General features: G+C 41.4%; 1 protein-coding gene across 1 annotated transcript in view; it reads right to left on the bottom strand.

The window, feature by feature from the left end:
• The window catches only part of eif3eb (eukaryotic translation initiation factor 3, subunit E, b), a 24,313-nt gene extending 93 nt beyond the window's left edge, over positions 1-24,220 (bottom strand). Inside the window, 14 exon segments of the mRNA XM_079655259.1 lie at positions 1-36; positions 1,051-1,185; positions 2,260-2,362; positions 2,608-2,717; positions 18,606-18,707; positions 18,811-18,846; positions 18,850-18,937; positions 20,379-20,503; positions 21,022-21,147; positions 21,289-21,393; positions 22,269-22,311; positions 22,445-22,556; positions 23,364-23,481; positions 23,952-24,220. The exon segment at positions 1-36 is cut by the window's left edge and continues 93 nt beyond it. Of these exon segments, the coding sequence (XP_079511385.1) occupies positions 1-36; positions 1,051-1,185; positions 2,260-2,362; positions 2,608-2,717; positions 18,606-18,707; positions 18,811-18,846; positions 18,850-18,937; positions 20,379-20,503; positions 21,022-21,147; positions 21,289-21,393; positions 22,269-22,311; positions 22,445-22,556; positions 23,364-23,481; positions 23,952-24,158 (1,446 nt within the window). The 5' untranslated portion in view covers positions 24,159-24,220.
• Positions 24,221-24,651: the final 431 nt, after the last annotated feature.

Here is a 24,651-nt window from a genome sequence, read left to right as displayed (position 1 = left end):
ATAGAAGCCAGAGTCTTGAGCAGCCCAGTTTGGTGTCTGAGAGAAAGCACAACAACAAATCCAAAGCATTAGAAGGAATGCTCAACATTATTTTTTAAAACACAAAATGAAATACATTAGAAGTTATCTGTGGATGTTTACAATATTGATTCATCAGAGCGCAGTAAGACAGAGGAAAGTGGAAGGTGACCATTAGCAACATTTGAAATGCCAACATCTAAAAAGAACACTTTAGAACAAGTGTCTTTATAAAGTATAAAATACATTTCAAATACATTAGCCTTGAACTGGTAACAGCCAGCGTATCAATCTTCAACATTACTTTGGGTGCCCTCAACGAAGAGTTAACAAAGTTACATCTGATTAGCTGATTGTAAACAGATTGTTAGGGAGGGGTACTGAAATGACCCAAACCAAATCATATCTGCATGTCATCCTTTTCTTTACAGCCAAATCCCTGTAAGAGTTATTTCATTAAATGAAGGATGTGATTGGCCGAATAATGCAGCCGCTTCAACCAATCCAGTTTGTAATTAATACTAGCTTGGTTTCACTAAATATTTAATAATTAATAATAGCATTTTCCTAATGTATTTGTTTGAGTTATTTTAGGCTTGAATGCTTTCATTCACATGACAGGTATTGTATTATAGGTATACAAATGTTTCATATTGAGTGCATACAAAAATATGTAGTGCACTCACTCTAAATGCCTCTAAGTGTATTTATTTATATTTTTAAATATTTTATATATTTATTATAAAGGATGATTTGTATCTAAGAATATGATTTATATCATGATTTACTGGAAAAAAAACAAGCAAAACTATAATTGATTGTATATTCAATACCTTCATTTAGCCTGAAAGGAACGATCTATTGTTTCATAACCGAATATTCCGCCAATGCAACTATTGGACTACAAGGCCATGAATATTTGGCGTAACCCACACATTTGAAAATATTTGTATTGTCCTTCTCAATTTTGTCGGTTGACTACTAAAGGTAGACATGTTAACATGTCTTTAAAATGTTTAGTTCTCAGTGTACCTCATTCCTGTTGCTATGGGCGACCTTCTTCTCTATGTTCACGGCCAGCATCTGGCTGCGGAAGGACAGGCTCTTGGTCTTCTCGATCACCTGCTGGTACGGAGACACCGCGTTGTTGCCCATCACCACATGACCCTGGGGAACAAGTTCACAGATGAATATTCAGAAGAACGCACTCGATGCTGCCTTCGGTCCTGTAAGGGAAAGTTAAATCTATTTTCATAACGGTTTGACATCTCATAGTAGATAATAGAGTGGTGCAGGAATGAGTCCTAAAACCAGGAAGTTAGTTAGCATTTTACCACAACCTTGCTCCCTCGTCTCAAAGTCAGGAAACAACCCACTTGTTATTGTCTGAAGCTTCTATGTGTCGTTTGTATATTAATGGCTTTTGCTAACAAGGGCCTTTGTCAACATATTGCCTTTTTCTGAGCGCACGCTTATTTTTTCAGTTAACTCTAATAAGAACATGCCATCACCTCAAGAAAGGGCAACACTCCCAGCATCTTTTCCCCGACTGCTCCACCTTTTTTTGCGCAGCCCCTTTGATTTGAAAATATTTCAAATGTCCCAAAAGGCATCGTTGACGTCACTGTAGTAAATGGTGGAGAAGGTTGATTCACTATCATAGTGAAGACCAAGAATTTGATTTGTTGGAGCATATCAGCTGGACACTGGATATTGTAACCGGTGAGCGTTATCCTTTTATCTCCACAGACACACAGATTGCTTCCTCACTCAACGAGTGTCAGTATGTCAGTAATAGCAGCTGAATATGAAGATGTAGTGGTCATAGAAACAATGAAAGAAGCGCTGGGAGGAAACTCTTCGGCTACTTTCTGCCAGAAAAAAGGAGCTTTGCGGACACAGGACCTAAATGAGAAGAGTCATCAGGCCGAACATTAGCCGCCTTGAGCTTTGCGGTTGTGAAACAATCAAATAAAAGTGGTGTTAATGTGTTGAAAGGGTCCTGCTGAAGAACAAGTGTCAGTATCACAAACGCGTGTTCACCAGAGACCGTGTTTATTTCAGTCCAAAATCGAATGGGAAAGTCCTAATGCTTTCTGTCGAGGGAGCACTTGCGATGCTAACTGTCAAACACAATAACATCAAACTTGACTGCACCGTTCTGTACAGGGTTGTTTATGCTATGCTGGGCGAGTTGAAGGATATCTGACTGGATGTGGATTAGTGAAAGCAAAGCCTCACCAGTTTGGAGTCGATCTTGGCGTCGAGTCTGGCATTACGGATGAGGTTGACGATCCACTTCTCCGCCTCCTCCGGCGTCATGTTGAGCTTGTCTGCCAGCATGCTGAGTGGAGAGAGAAGAGGAGGAGGCCTTTCAGTTAAGTAAATATCCATTAAATTCTTCAAAATTCTCTTTACTGTTGATAACACTTCAAAAGGAACTAGGATGAAAAACAACTGCAATTTGGGAGCGCTGCAGAACATCAATCATTTGGATATACGAGAGTTTCTGTTTCTGGGCTTTGACTAATAAATAAGGCACTGCACACGCCGTTTTTGACAAGTTCAAAGACTACGAAGACGGTGTACCTGATGCTGATGCACTGATGAATCCTACAAAAGGTCTCAAAGATAAAGAGGCGGGCATTCTCTATGAAATCCTCCAGGCAAGCAACCAGGAAGAAGTCATTTACAAGAACCTGAGGGGAAAGAATCCACTGTTAGAAAGCATCACTTTAAACACAATACTGAGCATTCACATATAGAAAGTATAGGAAAAACATCTGGAAATCTCTTTGAGTTTTTCTGCCAGCACATTTTCCATTGTTTGGATATGACGTGTGTGAAGCCATCATTTTAAACCATATCCATGTTTAACTGGAATGATAAGTATACTATAAGCACATAACAGCACCACACGGTGACCACATATGATTGGCCGAAAAAATGTTTCTGTGGTCTGGCTGTTTTTTTTATCTACCCACATATTAAAATGTCCTGTTTCAAACTATCAGACCTCACAATGTACGGTTTTGTATCTGGTTTGGATAATGTTGATCTTTGGTAGAAAGCAGAAATCAAGTTACGGAACCATAACGTAATATGTTTGATAACTTCACAGGGACAATTGTGTTGTTATAATGTTTAACATTTGTGGTTAAAGTCAGGTTTGGGCTTCTTGATTAAAGCATATTTTTGCATGATTGCAAGCCGGCTGGGCATCACTGATGCACAGTCAAGAGGACTCTGATCAAAGCTGCATTCCTAATAATTTCAACCGTGTTTTTCATCAGAGAATTATGATCAAATAAAATCTTGAAATAACCTTGACTGAAATAACAAAATGATTGTTTGAGCAAGACTAGATTGACACGAATTTTGGAAATAATCGATATCATTGGATGACCGAAAATGGGAATTTGACACAAAACTTATGACTCATCTAAAACTGGATTAACACTATGAGGGCAGGAATTTCACGAAGGCCACGAGGGCCATGGCCCTCCCACTTTGGCCTTGTGCCCTTAAAAATGATATCTGCCATAAGGCCACAGTGGCCTTGATGCCCTCTCAGACTAAGTTTTGTGGTTTAGCAGTCTGCCTCTTTTCTGACACGGCTTCAACACCAGCATATTTTGAAGGAGGAAAAAAAAATCAGCGGTGCGCTTGATTTGAGCCTGGAATGCACCGCTCGGACGGTCTATGATGACAGTTGACATCAGTCTAGGACCTATCTCCGCCCACCCCCTCAAGCGTCCGTGTGCGTAGGACGGTCTAGGACCTAGCTAGCTGATTCTCCGCTCAAGAAAAAGGCTGAGGTGAGGTAAGGTTTTGTGATGATCCTGTTTGCCGTTAAGTTTTTCATTTGTCCAGCTTTAAGTGTAATTTTATGGATAACAATACTATTTCTTGCTCGTATGGTAATGCATAATTATAATATTTTGAAGTGTTTTTGTTACTACTTGGATAAGTTATCAGGGTTCGTACGGGTGCTTGAAATCCTTGAAAATGCTTGAATTTTTACGAGGTGTTTTCATGACTTGAAAAGTGATTGCATTTTGGGAATGGTGCTTGGATTTGAAATAAAGTGCTTGAAATTGTAAATGCTTTACTTTTACAATAAATTGCTGTCTGACTGAATAGTTCGCTTTTTAGATTAAAAGAAAATAAAGAAGTCGGAGCGCCCTTAGTTGCTTCGCTTCTACATAAAACAGCTCCGCTCCGGCCTTCCCGCGCTATGCGCGCGACCTGCAAGTGTTTTATTTGTGTGACCTGGGCATTCTAATGAGAGAATGACAGTATGCCAGGAGGTTGCTGTTTTAACGAGCGTTGGCTATCCGAAAAGAAATACAAGCTGTGGCTAAAACGAGGATCAACCCAACGATTCGCCTTCTGCACAGTTTGCCACAAAGAATTTCAATTATTCGCGATGGGAGAGTCTGCGCTGACGAGCAATATGAAAGGTAAGCCGTAGTAGAGCATTTTGGATTAGGCTAACGTTGCATGTTACGTTTGTTTAAGCTAGTAACGTTAGCGAACTCGATGTGGGATAATTGCTTATGCAGGTGACAATAATAAAAAGGAGAGTACCTATGTCAGTATGTGCGACAGTTTCCATCCTGTGGTTTTCAGAGGATGAAGCACATAAAAGCAATGTATTTCTACTGGTAGTATTTTTCGTGCCTAAACTTGCTCCATCGAAATCAGTCACATTGACCCGAAGACACATTTTGAGTTATACACTGTTGGAAAGAGGACATTCCTAGCTTTCTAACGGAGGAAACATATTTTCGTTTGTATTAATGGTCTGGGGGAAGCTCGCGAGTGTGTGTTTGTGTATTTTTGCGTTTGTGTGTATTGTGTTAGTTTCCCGGGGAAAACACTCACGAGAAACACCGGCTGTTGTTATGCCTGCTTTGACGTAAAGTTACTCCGTTCTCTGCTTGTAATTATGCCGTTACAAGCTTCAAAGTTGTATTTATCATCTGAATTTGCCGAAACAAGTTTAATATTCTGAAAGCCAAGACTTTGTTTATTTGAAATCAGATGAAAACAAACTGTAACGGACCCTGCCGTGTTATCTATGATTACTATACGCAAGGGGTCGGCAACCCCTGGCACGCGTGCCAGCATTGGCATAACCAGTGGCACACTAGGAATAAGTGGAATAAGTGTGCAAAATATTTAAATTAATTTTCGGATCCTGAACGCGAGACCGCCGCCAGAGGTCGTCTCCCCGTTACCTGCAGAAGGAAGCCATGCACGCAACGCAGCCCCGCTCTCTTTAACTCCAGGTGACTTTCTGCCGCTTTCCTCCGTGGTGCAGTGCTGATCGTTTCACCACGGAGGAAAGCACTTCACTAATTGCAGTACCCATAATGAGCTGTACAAATGACGCAGTTTTTGCGTGGCTGTGTATTTAGTTGAAAGCCCAGTGGCGATCTGCTCATCTCTCATCGAAATAATATGCTACAAAGGGGCGGACTGGCCATCTGTGTGTTGAACTTTCCTGTCGGCTCCCAGACCGTAGTCGAGGAGGGCAGAAGCAACAAGCTTCAGGTTCAATAACCCACTTTAGCTTAAATGACTGGAGAGAGGCGAGCTCTTCTTAGGAGGCCGTTACATTTATTTAGCTGTTCTTCTGTTTCACAAAATACATCACAGACCTCTGTTTTTCTGCTTTCCCGTTTCACTTCCAGAAACATATACACGTTCCCTCACTGTCGCTCTACCATTCACAAACACACATGCACAAGCCGCACCCCTCTCTCTCTCTCTTAAAGGGACAGCGATCTCATCTCACTCTGCATGACCCTAATACAGGGATGGGCAACTGGCGGCCCGCGGGCCGCATGTGGCCACCGCCCTCACTTTGTGCGGCCCGCGAGTCAATTTACAAAAATATATTGGTTTCACAGTTGTAAACAAGCAAATCATTTGAACCAGACCCCACTTGTAATTAATAATATTCACCGCTAGAGGGCGCTCCCCCCAAATTCATGAGGCCTGCAGCCAAGTGTATATTGTCTTATGTTTACCTCGCGGCTTTCCTCCGTTAGCGGGAAAAGAAACATGAGCGCCCAAAAAAGAAAACTGAACCTAGAAAAAACCGTCTCTTTCAGCCAAAATGGGAAATAGATGATCTGTTTACAGAATTCAAAGGCAAACCTATGTGCTTGGTGTGTCTTGAAACTAAATCGGCAATGAAGGACTACAATTTAAGTCGCCACTACAACAGCACCCATAAAGACAAATATGAAAAGCACACAGAAGCTGCCAGAGTCGCCATCGTTGCTGACCTAAAAGGGAAAATATGCAGCAGACCTTTTTTACCAGAGCCACGACTACACAGCAATCGTCTCTCACGGCGTCTTATGCCGTTTCCCTTGAGCTTGCTAAAGCTAAGAAGCCCCTGTCTGACGGCGAAATGGTGAAGAGTGAAGAGTTGTGCAGTCCAGATGGCTAAAGCATTCGGAGATGACAACATGGCTAAAAACTTTGAAACCGTCTCTTTGTCCCGTCGGACAGTGACACAAAGAATATTTGATATACAAAATCATGTCGAACAAAATGTAAAACAAGTCATGCATGACTGTGCATACTTTTCCTTAGCGTTGGATGAGAGCACTGATGTGACTGATGTGAGCCAGCTTCTCATCTACACACGGGCCATTAACAGTTCATTTGAAGTGCACGAGGAGTTATTGAAACTGGCTTCTTTGCATGGCACTACCAAAGGACAAGATATTTTCGCCGCTGTTGGAAATGTTGTAAGTGCGCACGGAGGATTTCACAAGCTCTCAGCTGTTGTTACCGATGGTGCGCCAGCAATGCAAGGAAAGCGCACTGGATTCGCCGGCCTCCTCCGCCAGAGTGGCGTTGACTGTCCAAGACTGCACTGCATCATACATCAGGTGGGTAACATTATTGTTATCTATTGTAATGGTTTTGAATGTGGGCATTCTTTGTAAAAAAAAAAAATCAGGCTAAATCAAATTTCGTTTTGATATTGCAGGAGGCTCTGTGTGCCAAATCAACGGACTTTAGCCATGTCATGGATTTAGTTACCAAGACTACTAATCTCATTCGAGGAGGGAACCGGTCTCTCAATCACAGGAAGTTTATAGCCTTTTTGGATGAAGTGAACGCCGCGTACGGTGATTTACAGATGCACACAGAGATAAGGTGGATGAGCCGTGGAAAATGCTTGGAGAGGTTTTTTGCGCTACGCGCAGACATCCCTGTGTTATTGGAGGACACCATCCAATGTGATACAAGTGCGTACTGCGCAAAACTCAGGAATACAGATTTTCTTCTCGACATGGCTTTCCTTGCGGACATTACCTCGCATCTTAATCACCTGAATATGCGGTTACAGGGAAGATGCCAAACCGTGTCGGATCTATATGCGCACATGAACGCATTTGTTACTAAACTGACTCTGTTTAAAGACGGATTTTCAGCCGACCGTCCTAATCTGGCGCACTTCCCGTCATGTGAAAAGATGCGCAAAGATGCCCCCGAATGTGAGAAAACATTACCCAAGTACAGAGCCGACATAGAAACACTGCAGCAGCAGTTTAAGAAGCGCTTTCAAGATTTCCACACCATGCAGCCACGCATCGAGTTATTCACTAACCCCCTCTCGGCTGCAATCATCGAGCAGCCCCCTGAGTTGCAGCTTGAAATGTGCAAACAGTCAGACCCCTTTCTAGCAAAGCGCCAGGAGAGGGGAATTTCCTTTTGGAGACTGCTACCCGAGTCCCGCTTTCCACTCCTCAGGGATTTTGCGCTCTCAATGGCCAGCATGTTTGCCAGCATGTTTGGCAGCACTTACATCTGCGAGAGCAACTTCTCTATGATGAAGCACATCAAGTCAAGGGAGAGAAACAGACTGACAGATGAGACACTGTTCCATCTCATGCAAATCGGATGTACAAATGTTGATATTGACATTCAGTCTATTGTGCAGCAGCAGGAGAGGCCACAAGTATCTCATTAAGATGTATAGCTTACTGATCCAGCTGTGGGTGAAGTTCAGAAAAATGCATATGTTCTTGGTTTTATGTATGGAATGTGAGGGAAGCATAGAAACACAATACAAAGATGAATATTCGTTGTTAAACTCAGTGTTGGTGTTTGGTACAATAAACATTTATTGCCTATATATATTTAGTTATTTTCATTAAATTAGGAGCTAAAGTTGGCTATTTAAATGTTGTGGATATAGTATCCTGCCGATGGAAGTGAATGGTCACGAAGTGGCCCTCTGGTAGTGAGGATTTTTTTTTTTGGCCCTCACTATCCTCAAAGTTGCCCATCCCTGCCCTGTTATCATAACTTGTGTGTTCTGGAGAATCACAGAACGGACGATCGTCCTTATTATTATGCCGTTTAAACCAATTATTTAAATGTGTTTGTTAAATTCGGCATCATGTAAGTTGCGCTGACAGGTCCACACACTGCTTCCCCGCAGCGAGGCTCCCCCGCCCTCCAGCTGATAGTTGACGAGCGTCAAGCTCCTCAACCCCCCCCCATCCCCCGTTGATAATTATCGATCGTTGGCACGCTGATAACATTTTTAAAATGGCACTTCATATCAAAAAGGTTGATGCTGCTGATGCCCTGCTATACGCCATACATTCATAATGTCAGCGGGAGGGAGGGGGGAGCATCGCTACGTAAAAGCATTAGTGCGAGGGAGAGCTGTCATCTTCCCTTTACAAGCTTCAAACATGTATTTATCGGGAGATTTTGGCAATAAAAGTTTCATATTCTGAAAGAAATTCCCTGGAAACCTCCAAAACCCTTACACAGAAAGAGGATCTCTGCACACGCTGTTTTTTATATCAGCTTTGTGTTTCAATGGTTTTGTCCTAACCTTGGAGAGCCGTATGTTTACTGCCACCCTAAAAGGACCTCAAAAATGTTAAAAATGTTAATAAAGAATTTATTGAAAAGTTAGTTGGCTGATTGTTTTATATTGGCTCAGCCAGGTTATATGGGATGCCCAGTCTACTATATATGATATGGGTCACTCATTTTACAATATTAAACTTTGTTTTCTTATCTTTAATTTGTCATCCTTATGTAGAATGCTATTACGAAACACACATTTGGTTGTTTATAGCATAAAGAACATCGGATTTCATGTGAGGTAGGGAAATAATCATTTGAGTATAAATATGTGCACATAAATATGTAATTTACAACAGCTGTACGCTGCTTGAAAAGCTTGAAAATGCACCTTGAAAATGCTTGAAAAGTGCTTGAATTTGACTTTGGAAAAGGTGTAAGAACCCTGAGTTATGTTGCAGTTGTGTTCTTTTTTTATTATTATCTAGTGCTAGGCAGTTAGCGCTGTGTTGTTAGCTGTCAAAGACCTCTGTGCAGACTTATTTGACCACCGGCGATCGCAGACGGAAGTTCAATGTCTGCTGCTCGTTTATATCGCCCAATTTTCAAAACGCGATCAAAATACCCATTCACATGTCTTGTGGCATGCCTGAACTGTCTACATACGACATTGTGCGTCACCATAGTAGGGAAACTTTCCTCCCATTATGGTCCAGATTCTTGTTGGAGAAGGGAAGAATGTACCCCAATCTGCTGCACCTAATACAAATAGTCCTAGTTTTTCCTGTCTCTACCTCTCAAGTTGAACGGCAGTTCTCAGTAATGAAGAGAATGCAGGACGATTGGCGTTTAAGCCTGCACACTTCAACAATTGAAGATCTACTCCTCATCAAATCCCAGGGTTGTGCTCCTGCTGAATATCAAAGTGATGAAGCTGTGGGAAGATGGTGGGCAGCTGGCATCAACAAAAGGAGACCCAATATTCATCCCTATGGTCAAAGGAACCCCAAAAGTCCAAATCTCCCTGACTCGTCATCATCTCCATCTTCAAGTGACTCAGAATAAGGACGCACCTTGACGTAGGCCCACTACCACAGTCTCACAGTGAGCCAAACATGTCTGTGCTATAAGAATCCTTTGTAGTTTTAATAAAGAATTTGTTTAATTGCAATTTGGTGTCCATTGAATGCTTAATAAATATATATAAAAGTATTGTAAATGCATATACAATCGTAGTCACTTCATATCGTATGTTAAATCATTGTTTTAATGTATGGCCTTGGTGCCCTGGCTTTTGGCCTTTGTGCCCTTAAAAAATTGACAACTCAAAAGGCCAAGTGGCCTTGCCCCTAAAATGACGAAATTCCAGGCCTGCTATGAAGAGCAAACTCAAGACCCACCTTTTTTAATTTGTTTTAAAATTGTATTGTAAACCTCATCCTCCCCTGCCTCCAACCTCGTCATTGATGGCTACCCCATCCCCTTCTCTGGCCAAGTTAAGAGCCTTGGTGTCATCCTGGATAGCTCCCTCTCATTTTCACCTCACATAAATCACATCACCCGGACTGCCTTCTTCCACATACGCAACATCTCCAGACTCTGCCCATCGCTTTCTCAATCAAACACTGAAGTCCTGGTCAATGCATTTTTGTCACGTCCCGCATCGACTACTGTAACGCCATCCTCTCGGGCATACCCACCAAGCTCATCAATAAACTACAAATCACACAGAACTCTGCAGCCCGGATCATCACCGGCACCAAGAACACATTACCCCCATCCTCATCCAACTCCACTGGCTCCCTGTTCAATCCCGTATTAACTTCAAAAACCTACTGCTCACTTACAAAGCCCTACATAACCTGCCCCCACTCCCCTATCTGGCTGACCTTCTTCAGGAGTACACCCCCTCTCGCTCCCTCCACTCCTCCTCTGCTGGTCTGCTAACCGTCCCCACCCCACGCCTCGTCACCATGGGTGCTCGGGCCTTTAGCTGCACTGCTCCCAGACTCTGGAACTCCCTCCCTCGCACATCCGACAGTCAGACACAATCACCATATTCAAATCCCAATTAAAAACCCACCTGTTCAAATCTGCATACTCACTGTAGTGCTCCCCATTATATGTTTAATTTGTGTTCACTTGACTGTCTCCTCCATGATTTCCTGTTTGTGTTTTTATCATGTTCTGTTGCCTATTAGCGGTTTCTTTTTTTTAAATAAATTGTACGGTGTCCTTGGGTGTCATGAAAGGCGCCTAAAATAAAATGTATTATCACAATATTATTGAGTAATGTTGGATTTAAGTTTTTGGATAATCACAGATAGGTGTTGCTCTGTTTTAGGACTGGGGGAGGGGGGGGTTGGCTGTGTTTTGATTGATTATTTTGGCTTCAAATCTCCGAAGCATTTTGTGTGGACTAAAACCTTCCATTTAAAGACAACATTTGAAATAGCTGCTAAATATAAACCTGAGGAAATATCAATTGCCAGAAATGAAATATATATAATGTGGGGCTACACAGGCTGTAGGTCACATCATTAAAACAGAAGATCCACTATTCCTCATTAAAAAGAATGCATCACAGTGCTGCTCCCAGGTCTCCTGAGGCTATCTGATCTATAGGAGCTTTCTGTGCTGTGAAGGATAGATCATTCACTAATGTTGAGAACAATGCTAATGCTCACAGGTTTATATTTATTGTATGATGCAAGGCATGTTTTATTTAAACAAATATGTTTGGATGTCACACAACAGGATGTCAACATATTGCTCAATCAGGTAAGCAGCCACATGAATCGTGACGCGATCACCAGGCCTGAGCTCCACAGAGCGCTCTGTATGAGGTGATGTAGTGACGTCTCTCTGTGGTTTAAAGCGATGATCACAGAAACATCAAATAGGATGTTTGGCCACCTCAGATCTCTAGTAAAGCTTTAATCTGTGAATATATTAGTGTCTGGGATTTTGAAAGGAGGTGTGGCACCTTCATTCCACGAGGAGTTAGTTATTGTGAGACAAATCCAATTATTCTACACAAACTATAGAGCCAGGATCTGCTGTTAATATCCAATTTATTATTTTCTTGTGATTGAGACAAATCAGGGCCACTTCTGCAGAGATGGAAGGTTCTTAGGATACTTTTGTAGAAATACTCTGCTACAAGTACAATTCCTGCATTCAAAATGTACTTTACAACTGTAAAATAGTACTAGCATACAAATATACTTATAGTACAAACATTGAAAGTGCTCATTATCCAGAATTGCCATTCTCTGAATAAAATATATTATATCACGTCTGATTATTATTAGTGATCCATTCATGTAAAACATTTTTACAGCTGGTAAAGGTATTGCTAACTTTAACAGCTTTTTATATTTCCAAGTCTCTGATTCCATAATATTTCAACATGATTCATTAGTTGATTTTGTATTAAATATGACATATTTTACTCTTTTTCAGGTTCATATCAGTATGTAGTGTCTCTACTGGGACATGTCTCCATGCTTTAATGTTCAGAAAGCTTTTTATTTCTCTCATACTGCCTGTGTTGCAGCACCTCTTTTCACCCTCTGTCTGAAACCAGAGCCCAGTCTGCTATGATTGGTTAGCTGGCTGGCTCTGTTGTGATTGGTCAACCGCTTAGAGATGTCCCGCATCTAGCCATGTATAAAATGTTGGACCGCTAGCCAATAGCAGTGTTAGTGTTACGTGTGTGTGGGGGAGAAACTCAGTTTGGAGGGGACTTTGGGATTTCAGCTTTTGCAGATCATTTACATGCACACAAACCTATAGAACCCACTAGAGGGATAGAAAACCCCAGAAAGAATACTTGAGCCTGTGACACGGGTTTCCCCCATCATCCAAACCCATCAATTTGAGTAAATATTGTCCCCTTGAAACCGTTACCGAACTGATTTGGGATATTTGTACTTTGATAACCATTAATGTTGACCATATTCTGGATCTTCTTGGGGATTCATCAAATCCCGCCAAATTATGTGTGACGTCATTGCGGGCAAAGAGCTCCAGCTGCACCGTTCAGGATCCCAGCATCTGCAAGCAAACGCACGATGGCGCACACAGCAGCAAGCGATGACAGTGATGACAGTTTAATTTTGAACGTGTCTGAGAGCTCATATGAGGCTGAAAGATCGGTTTATGTTTTATCTGTTAGAAGTTTAGGAATTAGGTGCGTCAATATGGGGGATCATACGGTCATGTAGCCAGTGGTGGACTGGGACTAAAAATCAGCCCGGGACTCTCGACCGGCCCACTTCGGTATCGGCCCATCGAGATTAGTCCCGATGGGCAGTCAGATACTGCACCCAGCCCACGTAAACTGTCAATGGGGGGAGCCTCGCTGCGGGGAAACGGTGGACCTCGTGTCCCGATCGGAGTCGGAATAATAATAATAATAATAATCATAATCCGTGCATTTTATCCATTAATTTCCCCAACATTGTGGTAAAAAAAACACACGTTTAATCCATGTTGGTGTACTACAACTCAGTGGCGGTTCTACGGGGTGGCACGGGGTTGCAGCTGCCACCTCAGAAAAATGGCTTGCCACCCCAGCTGCCACCCCATTTGGCAGCTTTGTTTTGAAAGAAAAGTTGTGGCTCATCGGACATTTATGAGAGAAAATCTCTAATGTCCGAGTGCAAGTGAATGCAGCACAAGACGCGAGCCTTGTAACCCCTCCCCCCACCTGGCGCGAGCTTGGAAATATGATTGGCGGCGATTTCATTTGAATGGAAGGACAGCGCAAAACGAGAAGCATTTCGGATACAAGTAGACAGAAGCAGTGGTGTAGTGGCCGTTGGACGCGGGGGTACGCCGTACCCCCACTTATTTGAAGCATGATTTCTTTTTTTAATAGTCTAATACATCTAAAATCATTGCCAGTGTTATCAGTTGCAAGTGTGTGTTTGTTGTATTAATGACGAAAACATACTAGGCAGATTTCACAGTAATTATAATAAAAACGTAGCTCAAGCATTGATGCAACTTGATTTGAAGCGTGTGTGTGTGAGGGGCAGAACCGTGTGTGTAGGGTGACCAGGTGTCCCGCACTGTGTGGGACTGCACACACAGCATTTTTATTATTTGTCCCGCGTCCCACACATTGAGACTATGTCCCGCATTTGAGTGATAGTCGCGCAGAAAGGCCGGATCGGTTCGCTGACAGCATCATGTAAGTTGTGCTGACAGGCGACGCAGAGGTCCCCCACCCCCAAATTGACAGTTCACGAGCGCGAGTGTCTCCCGTCCACCCACCAACCCGTCCACCCAGTAAAAAAATCCCCACTACACCACTGGACAGAAGGAATGAGGTATTTGCGGTCAGGGTATGACTGGGGTAGGCTACAGCCATACCAATAAATGGCCCCACCATGAAAAATGATGTTAAAGTAAGCAAAACAAAGTCTGCCAACTCGCGCGGAGTAAATTGCACAGACAGCATAGTAAGATTGATTTCAGTAGCCACTTGTCTGGAAATACCGAAGACTAGAAACGGTTTTGAAAACTTTTGTCACGTAGTGATCGTCTTCTCAATAGAACATCTTTGATAATGTCTTCTGGCCAATCAGAATGACGATAACGGCGTGGTGTTGTTGCAGGAAGTCCCGTCGGAGAATACTTTTGCTGTAGTACATCTCTATATACATCGGTACAACTATAAGACCCCACGGTTTGATGATTGATAGGTGTGTGGGCTGTCTTTCATTTTGACACACAGAACAATGGGGGCTATCCACCCTTATCCACAATGTAGAGTAATTCACACAGCCTCTTCCCTCTCCTCTCTGTGAGGAGCAGCAGGTTCAGCTTTCAGAACAAAGTAACAAAAAAATAAAATGGCATTCATTTTTTTAAATACGTTGTGTAGTAATATATATTTATTTATTTTTCTTCTCAAGAGAGCACCAGAATGTGTATTTGATGTTAGTATTTCAAAAAATCTCCTGGGGGAGAATCCCCCCAGACCCCCCTGCAGGGGTTGGGTTTTCAGCATGTCAACTCTTTCACTTGTGGGGAAATTGCAGGATTGGCTCCAGGTCGCCCTTTTTATTTACTACAAGACAAATGTGCCTTTTTATTTCATACAGTTCAATTTGGATTGAGACAGGGAAATAATCTAAACCTCATGCGTGGCGTTTCACTGTCAAGGAGAGCATGTATGTAATTACATTGCAAATACTGACTTGAGCCCCACCACTGTATGGGTTAGCCCTACCATAGATTACCCAACACAAATACTCTGGCGCCGCAACTGTTTGCGGTCTACTATGACAGAGAAGAGCCTGTCAAGTTTGGCTGTACTCAGCATTGAATCAAAACGCACCATAGCTTTAAATCTGAATAAGTTTGTGTGGCGTTTTGCTGATCAAGATGGTAATCGCCACATTCAGCTGTTATAGGCATGCCAACTTGATGCTCTGCTCACGGATGAGTCGATGAGAATAATAAACTGTTTAAGAAGATGACCTTACATGTGTAAATACATGTTTCTTCTTTGTGGGGGTCTGCCCCCAAAAAACAGTTTCAAGTCCTGAGAAAGTCAAATAAGACGGTGTGTAAAACTTCTCTGCCCAGCCAAAAAAAAGTAACTACTTTGATTTAACTAGGCCAGTAGGTAAGGGCTTTCCACTGGATAATAACTGCAGCGATGTATGTTTTAGCTGAATACACGTTTTTTTAACCCTAACTGATGCAGTTAGTCATTTCTTTAATGTTTGTTCTTTCTGATGTAAAGTCAAGGTTGTAACTGTTTGCAATGAAGTTGTGGGGCGGTGAACTGTTCCTTTGATTCTTTTGAATTATTAATTACTGGTCTTTCAAATTTGAAGGAGGGTGAGCAAGCATCTTGAGGAACATTCATCATTAACTCCTCCAAAAAATATAGTTTATTTAATAATAACACTGAATATGTGAATCATAACAGTGATTGACAGCTGATAGGAATAATATGATTGTTAATATTATCATATTCATACAGACACACATCGATGAGACAGTTAATTAATGTACTTATTGCAGCAGTCTGCATATTTGGTACCCCTGCTGGTCTAAGAGTTAAACCAACTCATTCAGTTAAAATTCATTAAATTACGTGTGCCACCTTATATATTTATATTTAAGGCTTTACTGATGTGCCACAATAATGTCACCCATGTTATTGAGTTAAAATATCAATATTGTGGCTTTCCAAGTTAACATTGATTGATATGACTGCGATTAAATCAGCATATACTTCTGCCAGCCCTGACATTCTCCTGCCACCCTCTTGCCAACCCATGAATATTTGTCTAGATCCGCCCCTGCTACAACTACAAAAAGCATCGGTTTGTTTTTTCATCAGGAAATGCCCACCCGGTCAAACAAACGATTTTTAAATCATCCTCCTCACGATCATTTATTGCAGGGGTCGGCAACCCCTGGCACGCGTGCCAGCATTGGCACGCGGCACCGTAACCAGTGGCACTCTAGGAATAAGTGGAATAAGTATGCAAAGTATTTAAATTGTATTTTCGGATCCTGAACGAGACCGCCGCCAGAGCGCGTCTCCCCGTTACCTGCAGAAGGAAGCCATGCACGCAACGCAGCCCCGCTCTCTTTATCTCCAGGCGACTTTCTGCCGCTTTCCTCCGTGGTGCAGTGCTGATCGTTTCACCACGGAGGAAAGCACTTCACAAATTGCAGTACCCATAAGGAGCTGTACAAATGCCGCAGTTTTTGCGTGGCTGTGTATTTAGTTGAAAGCCCAGTGGCGATCTGCTCATCTCTCTTCGAAATAATATGCTACAAAGGGGCGGACTGGCCATCTGTGTGTTGAAATTTCCTGTCGGCTCCCAGACCGTATCGAGGAGGGCAGAATCAACAAGCTTCAGGTTCAATAACCCACTTTAGCTTAAATGACTGGAGAGAGGCGAGCTCTTCTTGGGAGGCCGTTGCATCTTCTGTTTCACAAAATACATCACAGACCTCTGTTTTTCTGTTTCCTCGTTTCACTTCCAGAAACATACACGTTCCCTCACTGTCGCTCTACCATCCACAAACACACATGCAAAAGCCACACCGCTCTCGCTCTCTCTCTTAAAGGGACAGCGATCTCATCTCACTCTGCATGACCCTAATATCATAACATGTGTGCTCTGGAGAATCACAGAACGGACGATCGTCCTTATTATTATGCCGTTTAAACCAATTATTTAAATTTTTTTGTTAAATTCGGCATCAGGTCCACACACTGCTTCCAGCGAGGCTTCCCCCCCCCCGTTGATAATTCTCGATCGTTGGCACGCTGATAACAATTTTTTTTTAAAATGGCACTTCATATCAAAAAGATTGCCGACCCCTGATTTATTGTATCATATGTTCGCCGAATTGACATGAAAGCATGTTTAATCCACTTGAGTTTACAATGACAAATATAATCGATTTGTTCACATCCGACTCCAGGAAATTCAGCAGCTCTCACTACCGATTTTTAATCATCATCTTCACCACGATCATTTATGTCGTGTTTGCCGAATTGACATGAAAGCACTGACAAATATGAATATACTGTAGTCAACTTCATTAAAACGTTATTAACGTGCCTAAACTCAGTAATTCACAATTTCTACGCATGACAACACACTTTGTCCATGTTTGGCTCTCTCGCCGCACAGTGAAGCATTCCCGCATTGAGGTCACTTCGGGCTTCCCCCAAAACTTCAAATTGATGTTCGAAATTATTGATATTTATCGGAACGGTATTGCACCTTCTTTTTTAAGCTGACGGTTCGAGATTACTAGTAGCCCAATATTTCGTTGAACAACAGTTGTTGGGAGGCTGTCACAGGCTCTTTAACACTAGAACCGCCAGAGGTCGCTGTATACCTAAAACCGCCAATGGGTCAAATTTACCCGCTATTGATTTTCAAGGTACAATGTTCTTTTATTTATCATGTAGAACAGTGAGATTTGATCGCACAGGGATAAAATTGACCCGTTGGCGGTTCTAGCGTTAAGTACAAGTACCTCCCAATTCTACCTATATAAAGAACTTGAGTGAAGATACGTTCTACCACTGCACTTTTGACATTAATATTTTGCACCAAAAAGTTATCTCGCCACAACAAAAGACCTTCATGCTAAAAAAAAGCCCAGAAAGCAAATCAAAAACATCATGTGATGCTTGTACAGCAATCACAATGTTAATCTCAAGAGCAAAGCAATGAACAAAAACGTTGAAATACCCCTGACTATAAAAAGGCATCAGAATCCATGACAACAGACTATCTTAATGAAATGTCTTCTTTCCATCCCTGCGCTCACACTCTGTATCTGACAGGAGTGTTGAGGCCTTCACGATCACTGCATCATTTATCAGGAGGGGTTAAAGCCAATTGATGAGAGTGCTGCGAGAATACGCAAAGTGGTCCCCGAACACAATTTAAAAAACTGCACCGAGGGGTTCCTAAAGGCAACCGAGCCCCAAATCTGACAGCTGTTCCGCTTTGAAAATCAAACTGAATAAAAGCAAGAGCCGGCAAATCAGGCCAGACATGGATTTGCCGAGGCTGAATGGCTGCGCAGTGAAATGCCTGGGACTGAGATGAGAGCACTATAGCTAAGGGAAGCTTCATATGAGCCCTCAGTCCCAGGAGACAGCTCACTTTTATGGCTCATGCACTGTGACAAACACACACTGTCAAACTTTAGAAAGCCATCCTTACCGACTCGCACTCCCTCAGCTTCTTCTGGGCGCTGTCAAAGTCGAAGTTGACGTGGAGACACTCCACAAACTCCGTGATTGGGTCCTTGTACGTGTACGACCCCTGCGAGACGGGGGATAAAAGCACAACTCATTTCAGCCCTGAATCCTTGAGCCATGTTAGATTTAAAATAAAAAAATTGTCCGCTGCGAGGTTTTGATCTTACCTGTTGAATGACTTTCACCAAGTCCTTGAGCACTTGTCAGCGCTTCCGCACGTCTTTGTTGGTGATGACAGCCGTCGTAAGGTACCGCAGGATGTGTGGGCACATTGTCTGGATGGCATTCAGATACCTGAAGAACACAAAAGCACACAGTGGCACCACCATTAGCTGCCTGCCATCACAACAAAAACGTGAAAGCATCAATAATTTCACTCGGAAAGAAAACAGCAGGCTGTGCAGAGAAAGCTCTGATTCATGCTGCAAAATACAGGGTAGAACATTTGATAAAAACCTGAACACTTTAGTAGCAGCAACCTATTATGAATCACATTTTTTTTGACAATACAACAGCAGGGTGGCCTTCAAGCTCAAAAGGACTTTTCAAAACAAGTCATGACATCTTCTCTGGAGCGTGATTAAGAATAAAGTATGGATGACAGATCCATCAAACCTGTATTCATACCTTGTGTTGTTTCTAAAAAGGCAAGTAGGACTGTACACAACGCCTTTTGTTTTTTACATTTAAATGTAATCAAGTTGAATGAGATTTATTCAATCGTTATTAACAAAAAAAGCGTCATGACGTTTTTGTAATTGCGTTTGTATAAAGTCAATGATAGTGCTGTTAGATTGCTGAAAGACCGCCCACTTAATACTAATACTTCTTTGTGAACAGCTTGCAGCAGAGCACAACAGATTTGCTTTTTTGACAGCAAATAAATGTTGATTAATTTGTTTTACTTATTACAATTTGTATAATAAATGTATGACACAAGTCTGAAACAATGCTACAAAGCCACCAGGGGATTATAATTCTTCAAATAAAGGAATAGAAATATAATTTGTGTAGCCTAATCTTTTGCTGCAACTCTGCATAAAGACCCGTTTTGATCAGGATGAATAGACTTGCAAAATCAGAAAAAGCTGCACCCATTGTTACGTTGATATAGATTTGTAAATGTAATAGATGAATCTTCAAGCTTTTCTGTTCAACTCTAGAGCAGGGGTGTCCAAACTACGGCCCGTGGGCCAAAGGCGGCCCGCGGACCATTTTGAATCGGCCCTCAGCAAATTCTAAAAGTATAATGGAGCATGGCCCACAAATGAAACTTGTGCTTGTCTTATATTGTACTTCTTAAATATAAATGTACAAATATATTACACAATAGTATTCATCTGTTAATAAGACCACCTTTCAAATAAATTCAGTCAATTACATTTGGAAAAATGTTCTAACATATCTTAGTTGATAAGCAAAAAGCCCAATGACTTATTTACATAACAAGCTTGAAACACACCCTTCCTATTTCTCCTTATTATAATCAATCTGAGACTTCTGCTTTAAGGCCTCATTTACCTCCATTTGATTGATTTTTCTAACTTATAACTGAACTTATGAGGCAATATACCTCTAGTGATTGGCCCAGCCCTTTGTATATTTTTCTGTATGTGGCCCTCTGTGAAAAAGGTTTGGACACCCCTGATCTAGAGTCTGGATGACAGCATCATATGCCTTGTATTGTTTGTTAAAGTCGACTGTTCTCTGCTACATTAAGAACCCAGAGACTCACTGAGGCTGGTAGAGGAAGAGCTCGATGATGTTGTCCCGGCATTTGGGATGGTTGAAGAACACGAAGAGGGACCAGTGGATGAGCCAGGCCCTCTGCTGCAGGGACTGCAGAGGAGAGCTCACCGACTGAGGGGAGATGGGCACAGTATCACAATGTGTTTGTACCGCCGGCAATACAATTCAGACCATTCAATACAGTTCCTGCCAAATTAAAAAGCCTACGTTGGAGTCAGATAGAAGAAATGTAAAATGCAGAATATCTTAGAATTTTTTCAAAATGTGAATTCAATTAATTTGCCCTGACATTATAAGCATTTTATCACAATGCCTAAGTCAAACACAAATACACTTAAAAGGCTTGCTTGTTTTAGAACTATATTAGCCACTCTATTTGATAAGAAACATGTTGCAATATTGTCTTAGCAAAATTAGCTAAATTCAAAATGTTGTATTTATTCAGCAACACAGTAATAACGTCTGTCATGTCAAAATATAATGAGGCCGTAAAACAAAAGAAAAATTCAAATCTTGAAATAAAATAACTAAAAAGGGGCCCCTATAAATCCCTGTGGCTATGTGCTGCTTGGCCATGTCTATATTGCTAATGTAATCCATAGTTAGGTTATCTAGTATTATTCCCTCACATTATTATCGATAGTCTCCCTCAGTCGAGTCAGATCCTCCATGGCTGCTTCCCAGTTCTGCATCAGGATCTCAGAGGCCAGCTTCCCCCACAGAGAGCTCAGAGCGTTCCAGTCTGTGGAGGGCACCTGAGCACAGAGGAACACATTCAGAATGTTCAAAACAGACCGAGCTGTATTTTGGAAATAATAATACAAAATAGATGAAAAACAATTATATCCATCTTGGTTTATAAAAACATGTTTTTATTTTTGGCTAGTTATTCTTACCAGGACACGGGAGAAGTAGAGGTACTCTGCAGCTCCGGAGTAGTTCCCACACTCGTACTGGAATTTGGCATACCTGTACAGTGTGTCCAAGTATTCTTGTCGGAACTAAGAGAAGAGAAACAAGGGACATTTAACCCAGGACTAATTATACGGAGGGAAAGTTTGGATTTGATCAAACGGTTACTACCTGCAATATAGCTTCCAAAGACTCATTATAAGAGGTATGGCAAGATATTAAAGCTGACATGAGTGAACAGTCTTTGGCGTTGGAGTGAAGTCACAGCACTGTCCTTCAAACTGCTAGCTCCTTTTTATTTCCTTCAGAGAAAATAAAAATGAGAGGCTGTAAAGCTGACAGATTGTGGCTGATTGGGGAAAGTGTCTGAATCTTTCATCCTTTTAGCCAAAACAAAGCCTGTTCATTTTCACAAGTCCGATTTTCTGGGCAAATGATGGAGAGCATGATTCAATTACAGAAAAAAATTAAAATGTAATGCAAAAATGTTAGCAGTCTCTTAAATATTGAGATTCCCTGTTTTCCTTCGTTTTATATCATCACAGAGAATATATGTAGGTATTTGACAAAATAAATAAATTTCATCTTGGAATTTTTCAAAATAGAGGGGGACTTTTCCATTATATGTTATGGACCAAATTTATGGGGAAATAGTCAATAGTTGCAGACCTAACATTATTTGCACATCCTGTGTAGTGTATGTGTAGATTATATAACACAAATATAAAATAAACAAAGCATTAGTATTGGAAAAGTTGCAAGAAGTGACTGATGATTGAGTTTATAATGAGGACATTGGTGTTGTTTTAAGATTTTGAGACTAGAAAAACAGCCCTGCTGGCTCACGTGGCAGCTGGTTGTTATGGAAACAAAAACACATTGTGCAACCCACCTAAAAATATCTAAATGCAGGGCACCTTTTATTAAACAAAATGAACACAACATTTAACATTTCAGAATTTACGTTGTGTTTCTCTGAAAGATAGTCGAAGAGCATCCTCCCATCTCTGAAGAAGGAAAACACAAATAGATCAATAGTTGTTAGAGGGGCATGTAAAGTCTACAGACATCCTTTCAGAAGTATTATTATATTGGCAGTACTATAAAATAGATTGAGCTAAGGATTTAAGTTGATCGGACCGCGTGGACTGCATCTGTCGAGTGGTCTCTGGGTCTTCCAACATCTTGACAATGGGCTCTGAATGCAGCTGCTTTAGTTGGTCCACCACTGAACTCCTCTTCTCCCTCAGAGCTGAAATACAAGCAATTGTCACATTAAGCATCTATCGCCAATCACTTTTTGTTCACATTTGTTCATCTGGTTCGAAAATATGGAGCAGAAGACATGAAAATATAGGCAAGAACACTTTTGTGTCCAGTAACCAATTACCCTTTAATCCAGATTATGGTAGGATACAACGATACCATACGATAATACTTTAATGGTCAGATCAAGTCTGAAATGTGACTTGCATCACAGCAGCTCCATGTGTAACATCAACAAATATCAAGACACAATACACGAAAAACAAACGACAAAAATGTAACATAACAGCACAATCAGTGAGAAAAAACATGCTCAAAGAGACTTTAGCGTGCATTTGATCTGGGATCAGCTCTGTATTTACTGAGAGGATTGACTGGAGCACAAAGGATGCTTCTGACTTTATTGCATCGCGGGACCCTGTATCTCCGATTAGATGGTGGTAGTTCATATTCACTGTTCAGAACATGATTTGGTTCCAAGATGATGTTGTTGGTGCTGATATATTCTTATTAATTGGATCAATAAACAGTTATGGTTGCTTGTCAATGTCGGGACATCACGGGCAGTGAGGCCAGCATTTTCCCCTTTAATGTAACATTTTCATCACGTTAACACTAACAGTACACAATGTTTTGAATAAAAAATAAATCGTGATTAAAATCCAATTGCTTTGGTGATTACCCAAGATGCATCTTTTCTATTTATGAACATTACTGTGTGATAGACTGTATGACATAATGAAATGATAGAGAATCGGAACAAAGTGTTTATTAAACTGATATTCTCTCTTACAGTGTGGGATTTCCTTGTCGGCGTACAGGTTTTTGTACACATCCATGGCGAAATCCACCATGTTTGTCTCGCTGAGGAGGTCCAGCTTTCCCCGGAGCAGTTCCTTGTCATTGTAGATCTGTTAATATTAACAACAAAACGAAATGAAGTTCCTCTGAGACACGCACTCAAACGAGAAAACAACTGAACAAAAGAGAAAAGTGAAACACTGTCAGGGTATCATAATTAATGCTGAAATCAACCTATGGCTAACGCTAATCCGTGGCTAAATTATAGCCTTTCACGCTAGGTATCGGCAATAAAAAGCTTGTAAGCCAAATACATACAAATAAAATCGGTTTCACAGATTTCCAGGAATTGACTGCTACTGTAACAAACAGTACAACAACTGTCCAGCTTTTAACTTCAATTTACGTGTAGTTTAGTAAGCGTTCACTGTCAGCCGGTGGGATAACATGACAGCTAGCCAAACAGCTAGCCATCTTTGGTTGAGTCGGTGCTCGCAAAACCGTGTTTTCATGTAGAAATACGCGCAAAAAAACTGCCATGTTATATTTTACTATCATACTTATGTAATAGCTGGTATACCTCTTTCACTGACAGGAACTCCAGAAGAGGAAAGACCAAATGCCGGTCCAGAAAATGTGCTATCTTGGTTGTCAAATCGTAGTCCGCCATCCTGGTTCTGGTTCTGGTTCTGGTTCTGGTTATGGTTATGGTTCTGGTTCTTCTTCTTCTTCTTCTTCTTCTTCTTCTTCTTCTTCTTCTATGGCGAATCGCTTCCACTTGGAGCATATATCGCCACCTACTGTTGAGTTATTAAATGTTCATATTAAATCCTTGTCCTCAGACCAGTGCTTTTGAACGCTTACGACGAATTTGAAGATCAGCTTGTTTGCTTCATTTCTTGATTTACTTTCGTATATTGACTTGAAATCCATGTCCTTGACGTTGAGTTGTTCCAGTGCAGTTTTCAGAATGAATCTTTGTCTGTTATAATCCGGGCAGCTAAAAAATACATGATGGATAGAGAACCGCAGTGACGCGTCATAAAACCCGGAAGTAAACTTCTTCCGGTTCCTTTGTCAAAAACCAATGCAATTTCTCCATAGGATTTTGGAAAATAGCTCGAAATAAGGTCTGTGGTTGACACACATTTAAGAGAGGGATCAAGTTTTGTTCAGCCGGATAATCTCCACATGTCAACCCTACTTTTATAATTTTTGAATCATAAATCTAGTCGCCAGAAGCAAAATGCTAACGCTATGCTACTGTATAGACGAACTAC

The sequence above is a fragment of the Notothenia rossii genome (assembly GCF_949606895.1).
Source record: "Notothenia rossii genome assembly, chromosome: 10".
In the NCBI taxonomy this organism is placed as follows: Eukaryota; Metazoa; Chordata; class Actinopteri; order Perciformes; family Nototheniidae; genus Notothenia; species Notothenia rossii.
The sequence above is the reverse complement of the archived record's forward strand: the minus strand, read 5'-3'. Positions and strand labels throughout refer to the sequence as shown.